General features: G+C 31.1%; 2 protein-coding genes across 10 annotated transcripts in view; one reads left to right on the top strand and one right to left on the bottom strand.

The window, feature by feature from the left end:
- Nucleotides 1–10,552, top strand: part of LOC111476528 (MADS-box transcription factor 23-like) — a 14,661-nt gene that overhangs the window by 2,725 nt on the left and 1,384 nt on the right. Inside the window, exons 1-8 of one of the 5 annotated variants that reach the window (XM_023120228.1) lie at nucleotides 6,483–6,817; nucleotides 7,071–7,149; nucleotides 8,401–8,462; nucleotides 8,639–8,738; nucleotides 8,819–8,860; nucleotides 8,934–9,017; nucleotides 9,142–9,293; nucleotides 9,389–9,657. In XM_023120228.1, coding sequence (XP_022975996.1) covers nucleotides 6,684–6,817; nucleotides 7,071–7,149; nucleotides 8,401–8,462; nucleotides 8,639–8,738; nucleotides 8,819–8,860; nucleotides 8,934–9,017; nucleotides 9,142–9,293; nucleotides 9,389–9,407 — 672 coding nt within the window. In that variant the 5' untranslated portion in view covers nucleotides 6,483–6,683 and the 3' untranslated portion in view covers nucleotides 9,408–9,657. Of the gene's footprint in view, nucleotides 1–6,482; nucleotides 6,818–7,070; nucleotides 7,150–8,400; nucleotides 8,463–8,638; nucleotides 8,739–8,818; nucleotides 8,861–8,933; nucleotides 9,018–9,141; nucleotides 9,294–9,388; nucleotides 9,658–10,552 lie in introns of those variants that run through there. The other 4 variants (XM_023120227.1, XM_023120226.1, XM_023120225.1 and 1 more) reach the window with 4 other exon arrangements.
- Nucleotides 5,826–10,552, bottom strand: part of LOC111476529 — a 9,449-nt gene continuing 4,722 nt past the window's right edge. Inside the window, exons 3-7 of one of the 5 annotated variants that reach the window (XR_002717097.1) lie at nucleotides 9,861–9,903; nucleotides 7,779–8,075; nucleotides 7,562–7,673; nucleotides 7,392–7,466; nucleotides 5,826–6,253 (exon numbers count right to left, since the gene is read on the bottom strand). Coding sequence is in view for 1 of the 5 variants with exons in the window: in XM_023120230.1 (XP_022975998.1) it covers nucleotides 8,016–8,075; nucleotides 9,861–9,903 (103 nt within the window). In the remaining 4 variants the exon portion in view is untranslated. Of the gene's footprint in view, nucleotides 6,254–7,391; nucleotides 7,467–7,561; nucleotides 7,674–7,778; nucleotides 8,076–9,206; nucleotides 9,289–9,860; nucleotides 9,920–10,552 lie in introns of those variants that run through there. The other 4 variants (XR_002717095.1, XR_002717098.1, XM_023120230.1 and 1 more) reach the window with 4 other exon arrangements.

Raw genomic sequence — 10,552 nt, 5'->3', positions numbered from 1 at the left:
TTTTTTTTTTTTTTTTTTTTTTTTTTTTTTTTTTTTTTTTTTTAATTTATTTATAGAAATTTGGAAGAAATAGTATGCATATACTGAGAAAAAGAGAAAAAAATGTATATGTAGGAGTAGAAATAGGAAAAAGTTTCTCCTATACATAAATCTAATCTTGGTTAAGCACAACACACAACACACAACACATGCTTCCAATCACTTTGGCCTCAATGGATCCCAAATTCAATTGATCAAGAAGGACAAATAATGTTAAGGTATTATCTTTTTCGTGATTTTCATAGTGCCTTTCAATTCAATTCGGTTGGTCATCCCCACTCTTTGTGAATCATCATCTCTCTCATTAGAAAATAACATCAATCCAATCACTCTTCATGAACTGGTCCTTGTTATTTTATAGCACTTTAGGTTGTTAAAAAAAATTTGTACGATCTAATTCTCAGGTAATTAATTATTGAAATTTGAATGTAATTCAATTAGAATCTCTTGATAGTATCTTAAAGTCAACTTAGGATTATTTTGAATTCATATACAAGTGATAAAGAACCGACTATCAATTCTTACCTCAAGTAAAGATATTAAAACAAAAGGTTCGTATTCTTATTGAGCTATCTTTAAAACTTAAAGTCTACTCTATGTACCCTCTTCCTCCATGTCACGTTGACGAGTTAGTAAATTTTAGATTTATGATAGATGGGGTCCCTTCCTAGGTGTTCTTGAGACGGATCATCCTTTCAACTTTATTCGCTCACAAAAAGCTGATCTAATACGGTACGAGGAGAGAGAAAAGGTGAAGGGATAGTTGGATAAATGGAAAAACTTAGGATGTTGAGCTGTCCAACCTACTTTCCAGCTCCCAATAATAATTTTGCACAAATATGCAAAAATTTAATCAAACTTCCGGTTTTTTTTTTTCTAATTTCCGGAAGAAAGTTGGATTATTGATTGGTCAATGTCCAAACAATATATATTTTTTTTGGAAAACAATTTGGAATCTTAGGAATATTATAAATAAATTTATATCAATCTTCCTCACCATCACCACCTTTTATCTCTCTTTTAGGTGTTAGACTTGAGAACATTTAAGAATGAGTAGTTTCTAAGTAGGAAGATAGAAGAATATACCATAAACCCACGTCTAAATGTTGATATTTGGAGACGAGTGAAGTTATGTTAGTCTTTTAACATGAGAAAAACTTTCACCTCTAGAGTTTTAATGACTAAAGAGAAACTACATTCGTTTTTTTTTTTTTTTAAATAAAACGTTTTAGATAACTTTTAAGAGAATTATTTTTAAGAGAGAATCTCCGGAAATAGTAAAATACAGTTAGAAAATTTGAATATAAGCTAAAAAATTAATGAAAAATATTAAATTACAAATTTAAACCATTAAATCTGTGTCTATGAATAACTTAAAAATGTATAGGTGAAGACTTAATGAATTTATTAAATATAAAAGTAAATCCTATTTCTAATAGGATTCTAATTAAACTTTAAACTTTAGTTAGGTTGTATTAAAATAAAATGAAAACTTTAGGGATTTTAAAATTTCATTAAATAATTAAAAAAATTTAACAACCAAGTAAACACAAACGTAAAGGTGAAGACTTAACACATAATTTAACTAATGAATGTATGATATTATTATCATAATACATTTTAAAGTTTATTAGAAGTAACATGCAGAAAACGTAGAAACTAATCATTGCATCTCATTTTATTGCGATTATTTTTAAGTTCCTGTCTTGTATTTTTTTTTTCTTGTGATATAATAGTAAGGACATTAAAACTTTGATTATTTTGTTTATCATTTGATATAAATTCTATTTTCTTTCAATGCATATGCACTTTTAAATCAATAATTTAAATTCATATTTTAAAACGATAGTATAAAAAAACTTTAAAAGCAATATTAGATTTATGATTAAATATCAGCAAAACTTTAAAAACTCAACCTAAATAAATTAAATGATCCGCGCTACATTTTCCAACCGATTTGAACATATTGTAAAGAGATGTAAACTTGTTCTCCAAGGCCTTAAACCTTTACAATTCATTAAAAAGGTATAAAATAATTCTACAAAATGTATTAAATAGAAAAGATCCTTGGAAGTGCCGAGTTACAAGTTACAAAAATCTAAATGGGGAAAAAGATCTATTATCTAAAGAAGGAAAAAGAGAAATCAACAACCAATTACTACACGTACCATATAACCAAAAAATAGGTTATTCTCCTTGATAAAACAAATAGACGAAATGAGGAGAAAAAACATTTGAAACCACTTCTTCCCAATACAGCTTCCTAAAATCATAGGCCTGTATCTATAATAAATGGCTTCACTCTTCCCATTAGTAACGGCTATTCTAAAAGCTTCTCATATCCTCATAACAGCTAATGAATTGGAAATAAATATTTCTATTTCCTAGTTATGGTCTCTTTTTAAAAACAAAAGAAATAAATAATTTAATAACTTCCTCACAATTTCAATTACATTTGAATTCTTTAAATCTAATTCCAAAAACAAAATAAATATTTTAAAAGTTTTCAAAACTTAAACTTCGATCAAAGTAGATAAGCAAAAAAGAAAAAATTATAGATACAAGAGTTTGTAGGCTTAATTTTTAAAAACAAAAAATATAAAATCAAATGATTCTAGCAAAGTCTTAGTTCAGTAAAAACGGTTAAAAAAGAAAGAAGTCATATGTTAGAGAGAGAAATCAAACTTGGGGGGAAAATTTTAGATCACTTTCAAGTAGAGAAGAGATATAAATAAGGACAAACAATTTAGAAGAGAAAAATTAGAATGAAAAAAAAGTATAGAGATAGATATAGAAAAAGTAAAGAGAGCGAAACCAAACATAGACAGAGAATTAAGAGAAGAAAAAGAAAATGAGAACATATATAAAAAAAAGTCTGCTTACGAAAACTTGCTTCATTGTGTTTTTCAAACCTTTTTTTTTTTATAATTTCAAACAAATTTATTTTTCAGAAAAGAAGACAAAAGGCTAAAAACAATGGAAAAAAAATATCCTACAATGAAAATAAGAAATAAAATATAAAAATAAATTCATCATCAAGTTAAATCATTTTTAAAAGTAATCATGAAATTGAATTATAATTTTTTTTTTAAAAGTATATACGCTGTTTAAAATTTCTCAAATATTCACAGAAATGAAAAAGATAACAATTCAGATTGACTTAAGGAAAGATCACATAATATCACATCATTACATGATACAATTAAAGGAAAGATCACATAATATTTTTCACCAAGAAAAGCTAGAGCTACATAAATTCCAAGTGTCTAAATTTCATTTCATGCTTTATGAGTTAGGTTCTTTTAATCAGGTCTTAACCATAACTAAATATTAAAATTAATTAATAAAAATGGTGGATACTCATCGCCATGGTATTAATTGAGAAAAAAATGGTTTATGGTTTAATAGTTCAATGTTTAAATTTAATAAGTTGGACCCGCATCTAAAAATATATAGCAAATAAACAAATTACTATTTATTCTTAAAAAGAATAAACACAATAAAAAGTTAAAAAGAAAAATACATTGAATTTTCTTTTTTAAAAAAAAAAGTAAAAGTAAACAATCATGTTCTATTATCATGTGTGTGTGTATATACACACACATAACATTTTATCTAGTTGAAAATAAACTATTATTTAAAAAAAACACTTGAATATGAATAAATAACTTGCCAAGTACAAAATTATAAAACACTTGAATATGAATCATCTTTTCGATAAAAAAAAGTGAATCTTAAAAAAAATTCAAAATGTATGGCCTAAAGGTTGTCAGTTTTTTTAAATACAATTTTTATCATTTTTTTAGTTTAGTATATATATTGACTTGTTCATATTTGCCTTAGTGTTTTAAAGAATAAAAATAAAATAAAATAAAAATTTAAAAAAAAAAAAAAAAAGTTGACAAGGAAATATGACATTCAGTTCAACATATTATAATGGGTGTTTATATTCTAACATTTCGATGAATGATATATTTCTAAACTAACAAAGAATATGATTTTAGAAAACAGAAAAAACTGAAAACCTAACTCTTATCAAATAAAAAAAAACTATCATCTAACAACTTCAACAAGTCAAAACATGCTTTTCTGGAGAGCAGTTTTCTATTTTAAATTAAATTAGGTGTTATAGATCTTCAGGAACGTCTCTTAGGAAGAGCAAAATTTGGGGGAGGTTCCCTTCCAATTGTTTGAAAAACAGTGAACCTCTCATTGGCTTTTCTATATCAGGTTGTTTAGATAACCATAATATCAGGTTGTTGGATAAGAAAACAAGCGATTTCTACGTTTGTCTTTGACCTCCAACCCGTCTTGGGAGCTTTAATTTAGCTCTTCTTCCATTTTTGATCGGGTCTCCATTCGTCTAGGCACTCTCTATTCGCTTAATTGTGGAAGTTGGAACTAGAGTTAGCACTACGGACCATATGAAGAGGAATTCGTCCATATCGTTGGGGTCGTAGTGGTGGATTCTTTAAAGATAAGTACTTGAGGATCTAAATCATATACTTTGGCCATTTTATATAGTTCTTTAGGAGTCCTTTGGTTTTGGCTTGGCTTGTAACCGAATTATTGTATAATGATAAGAATTTTGTTTATTGGGTTTAAGAGACGATATCTTTAGTGCGTTGCTTGTTTTTCCATTTTATGGGGCATTTTAACTTGAGAGGAGTAGGAAAACTTTTCTGAGGCGTAGGCCATAGGAAGAAATTAGGCCTCTCACCAAGTTTAATGCCTCCGTTTTGATTAGTGTTTCTAAGAACTGTTGTAAATATTGTATAGGGCCCCATGTAATTGGTTCAGGTTTTGTTTTGACTCCTCTTCTTTGGCTGCTTTTTTTTATATGCCCTTTAAAATTGCAGATGAATCCATTCACGACGTTATGAATTATGAATTTCTTTATTTACCATCTCCGAATTGCTAGAGTTAACGGTAATTGTTTATGTTAGACGAACACGACTCTCCACAATGGTATGATCTTGTTCACTTTGAGCATAAGCTCTCATGACTTTTCTTTGGGCTTCCCCAAAAGGCCTCGTACTAATGGAGAGAGTATTCTTTGTTTATAAACCCATGACCATTCCCTAAATTAGCCGATGTGGGACTTTCATCATCAACCGTTTAGACCTTTAATGAACCAATGAGAGGGATTTGGTTTATTTTTGTGAAGATTTCCTAAGACTGGGCCTTTTGGTAACAAGAGGTTTTAAGACTATATCCCTTAGCCTGACTTGAAATCTTAATCTATTATCTTAGGAAGAAACCTTCATATGAAGAAGTCAAGGTGTGAATTTCTCTTATGGGTATGTTTGATGTTTGTATGCTAACTGGTAAGGGTAAGGATGGATAGGAGAGCTCGAAAGTTGTACACCTGGTTCCTTTCGTACAAATCACATCTTGAGGATCTTTATATTATTTCCTATTTCTTTGACTTCCTAAGTAAGAAGCTTTGAGGAAAACATTTTTTTACATAAGAATGAATGAGGCTCAATGCCATTAAGACCATTTTCTGCGCATTGTAGATAAGGTGTTATGGGGCTCAATTTTGCTTTTCTCCTTGATGGTTTTTCTATTTGGTTGAGGAATCTTAGTTTTTCCTCTATTTTTCTATTTGGCTCTGTTTTCGGGCCTTTTGTTTCAGAGTTCTATGGTTCTCAGGAGTTGTCTTTGGCTTGGTTTCCTGAGGGCGGCCATTGAGGTTGCGTTTGGTTATTTAGACTCTTTCTTTGCAAGTTTCACTTTGTTTTGTTTGCTAGAGTGTTTTTCGTTTTATGAGTCTTTTTTTTCTATTTTCTTGTTCTTTATTGGGTCATGGTTCTGAGTGGTTTGTGCCAATGGAAGATTCTTGCAACTCCTTTAGCTTTTGCCAATAGTTCTATCTCGTTGATGAAATTTTATTCCCAAGTAAAACAGAGGATTCCCCCAGTAAACCTTATAATCATAATTTTCTACGAGATACTCGTATCTTTATTTTACTTTTTTTGGTCATGTTTTCAGTTTAATGAAATTCTCTGTTTCTGTAACTAGCAAGATGATTAGAAAAACAAAGAGGGTAAAAGAGTGCACCATAAATTTTTACGTTAACTCAAATAAAACATTCTAGGGTTTAAATCATACAACTAACACACGGAAGATTTAAGAATATGTAGGCATACCTGACCGATGAGTGCAAGGAATCCTTTACTTAGAGCAACGTGACACTCCATAATGTAGATACCTAAAATTTGCATCATTCAACTGAAAGACATTTTAAGTGCATGATGCATGCCTCTACAGATTAGAAAAAACAACATATTCAATTATCAACGCCCCATTCGCTAACCTATATCTCCATGCAATAAGTTAGGCAACAAAAGAAGAACTGGCTGGCACTAAAATATTCATAGCGATACATTAAGAATTAGGTTTCATCATACGTCGCAAATTTGTGTTTAAACTCTCTATCCCACCTCTTCAATTTAATTGCAGTTCATACTCTAATATGAATTCATTGATAGATTGTAAATTTTATTGCTGACCATGTAGTGTTTTGAACATAGTTCTGAATATTGCATAATAGGTGAACTTGTTAAAATTTATTTGTTTGAATTCAACTTTGGATATCGTAGGATAAACTGGCCATTGGATTTAATTCAGTTTTTTCTTTAATGAAAAGATTTGTTCAATTGTTAGGCAACCTTATTTACCACCCCTCTAATGTTGTCATGAGACTACAAATTTCATTCTACCTACCAGAAAATTTGAAGTTCTTCCATAGAATTCTGAGGAGAATCTTGAAAAGGTAAAGAGCCTAATTTATGAGATTAAGAGTTTAGGTCTATCTGGGAAAACTAGAATAAAAGGAACCAAGAGTAAATAGGGTCATCCTATTGATAATGCTCGCAAGGTAATTGTTTAATTTTCAACTTTCCATGTCTTCCCAATAAATTTTCATTTCTTGCAAATATAATATTATGTTTTTCTATGATAATCCATTTGTGAAATAGGAAGAGGACTTCCATCTCTAACTCATGGATTATTGATTGTATTCCCAGCATGAAAACACTAATAGAACGATATAATAAAACAAAAGAGGAGCACCATCAGCTTGGGAACTCGACTTCTGAAGTCAAGGTATTCTTTAGCACAAGAACTATTATTTTTCCTTTCCTCTGGCTGCCGGACATATATTAGGCAAAGAATCAGGTATGATTGTTGAAACACAAATTTCTAGATTTCCTATTAGTAAAGATTCTGATACGATGATGACTAATAGGTATTACACATCACAGTTATTGCTAGTACGAGTATGTTGTGGAATGTGGGGGTGGGGAGGAGAGGAGGGTTTAGAAATTTGACTAGAGATAAGAACAGACCTAGTGAATTACTGGCTTTGCTAGTTGCATCCAGAATGATTGTGAATTTGGACGTATTAGTACCCATCGATACTACTGTCAAGGTGATAGGAACATATTTATACTTCATTGAGACAAACATTAAAATTATATATGCAAATTATTTTGCGTAAAAGAGATGTTACACAAACCTTCTATTTACCTGACATGCTGAAAGAAAGATCCTAAACAACAGTCGTGAGAGCATGAATCTGGGATTCTTGAGCGATGTGGCCGAACAAAATCAAACAGATGATTCAGCATCTAAGTCCAGAAAGATAAAATAAAGAGCAGTTCGCATAAAATAGCAATATGACAAACCTGAAAAATGTATTTTTATTTTTTGTTTGTTATAATGAAATGACAAACCTTAAAGTCCCCCTTGCATGGCACAGCATCCGCCGCTTTTTGTCCCTTTGTTGTTTGCCGGTCGGTTTGTTGGTCGTTTCCGTCACCATTTGCCAGTCTTTTTTTTTACCCTCATTTCTTCTCTCTTGCCTCGTTCAACAGCTCTTGGGTCCACTGCCCTTCTCCTCCTTTCCTCCCAGCCTTCATTGCTTGCCACCGCCTGTCATCATCCCTTCGCCAATTGCTTGTTACCATTCGTCAATTGATTCCATCACTCTTCAATGGTCGCTCTCTTTTCTTTCCCCTTCTCCTCTCTGGCTGCATTCAGCAGCTCTTAGATAAAAAAAAGAAAACAATATAGAAAAAAGGTTCTCTCTAGTGTTTTTTTTTTTTTTTGTTCATGCTATTGTATTTGAATATTGATGCATTCAATAACTATTCTTTGTACATATAGTGATAGAAATGTGTTTGAACAATAACATCAGTCTTAAACGTCAACAATTATCATGTTAACTACCTTCATTTTCAGAAATGCTTCTCGATATACTCTGCTAGCTTAATACATTTCTGCGGCTGTATATAGAAGGCATACTCCTATATTTCTAAATAGAAAGGAAATTATATTCTGATTTTTAATCAGTAGTATTGGCAAAGGGAAGCAGCAATGTTACGGCAGCAACTGCAGAGCTTACATGAAAATCATCGGTACTAACGTATTCTATTCTATTCTATGTCGTTACATGTTACTTGATAAAAGCATGATCCAAATGTATATTTCCTAACATACTTCCACATGTTGCTCAAGTTAAAGCTGATACCCAAACTGAGAGAAAATGAAACTTAGAAAAGTTCAAAACATCACTAATAGATAATAATTACAGGCAAATGATGGGTGAAGAGCTGACTGGTCTAAGCGCCAAAGATCTACAGAATCTAGAAAATCAATTGGAGATAAGTCTCCGTGGCATCCGTATGAAGAAGGTATCTAACTATATCAATTGTTAAATGCATTTGTTAAATGCATTTGGTGTTTTACTGAACTTTTTCGCTTCTTTGAGCAGGAAAAAATCTTAATGGATGAGATACAAGACCTAAATAGAAAGGTTAAGGAACTACGGCTCTGAAATTCCTGTTCTCAATTAATTTGGTTGCTAAATATCCTTCTTTTTGATACAGGTAAACCTAATTCACCAAGACAATACGGAACTTTATAAGAAGGTAAACCTAATTCGTCAAGAAAATCTGGAATTACACAAAAAGGTACAGATGTAGATAACTGGAACAACTTAAATATTCCCGAAAAGAAACTAAAGGATTAAATTTTTAAACCAATAAAACTTTGTGTTGCTTAGTTACCCTGAAAACAAAATTTACACCATCCTAGGTCTATGGAACAAAGGATGCCAATGGAGCACACATAAGCAGTCTTACAAACGGACTTAGTGTTGGAGAGGATGCAGGCATACCTATCGACCTTCAGCTCAGCCAGCCACAGCCACAAGACCATGAGGCACCAGAAAGAGCTACAAAACTAGGGTACAATTATGAAAAAAATTCATAAATGTTCTACATGAATACAAATGAACTTTTCCAGGGTCACTATTTCAATCTTGTTCTTTTGATGGTTGCAGCAGACTACAACTACGCTAGCAAAAAGACGCCCTACACCAACCAGGAAGATGTTTCTTATTTTGCATCAAGAAAATGGTGTATGGTTGCTAATTATCTTTCAATCGACAAACTGTGGTAGAGTAGCAGATTATTCCATACCAAAAGAAACCAGCTTTGTCTAGTTTGTGGTGATTAAAACAAGCGTATTTATGCGAAGAGAAGACTATGCAAAACAAAAAATAATTGGAACCGCACCAGCATGCACACTTCATTTTCCAGAAATCTTAAGGTCTGTTTGATATCTTCATTATAATCGGCTAGGTTCAAATGTTCATGCTTATTTTATGACTGATGCTTGCGATATAATAAAAGAAAATTCTGGAGAATTGTCCAGAAAAGGAAACATGTAGATTAAAAAGAACATTTATCGTACACTAACTCCACCCAACAGTTGTATATGATATTCATCATGAAAGGGCGTATAATATTTACCTCGAATCTCTCTTGCTCAACTACAGTAAACTGTTCCAGCAGTCTGTTTAGCAAGATAACTTGCATAACATTAGAGTAAGCAACAATTCAGCAAAGAAATTTAATAGATAAATTATTATTAAAAAAAACCCCATCTCTACTAAACAGAGTCATTATTAAATCCAAGACAATAATTTAATCAGTACATTGATATTCCCAACAGCATAAATTCAATTTTTAAAGTAAGTAATCAATTAAATATATGAGACGTTCCAATTGTTGGCAATATAGTGTAACTGGATGAAGGATTAGGCTCGCCAGGTTGCTAATATACACGTAAAGTTTGAGACCACCTTACACATAAACAAGAACTTTCCCAAATGGATATGATATAAATAGCAAAAAATGGTGGAAAAAGAATTACAAATGGTTCACAAACATATTGCATTGCACATCACAGAAACCATCAATATATAAAGTACTTCTGCAGAAAACAATCTTAATAACAGCTTATAAAGAAAACAAGGCCTCTAGAGAATCGAAAATAATCTAGCTACTAACTTGAATGTATTCCTAGCTAGCTTAGAGCCACTGACCTTCAATAATGTGCACAATGCATAAATAGAATGGGCTTTAGAATGATTTGCTTAAATTTTTCCTATTTTCAGTAACCAAAAAAAAAAAAAAAAAAAAAAAAAAAAAAAAAAAAAAAA

Source organism: Cucurbita maxima, unplaced genomic scaffold, assembly GCF_002738345.1.
Source record: "Cucurbita maxima cultivar Rimu unplaced genomic scaffold, Cmax_1.0 Cma_Scf00003, whole genome shotgun sequence".
NCBI classification, from domain to species: Eukaryota; Viridiplantae; Streptophyta; class Magnoliopsida; order Cucurbitales; family Cucurbitaceae; genus Cucurbita; species Cucurbita maxima.
Note: the sequence above shows the minus strand (reverse complement) of the source record. Positions and strands in the feature narration are given on the sequence as shown.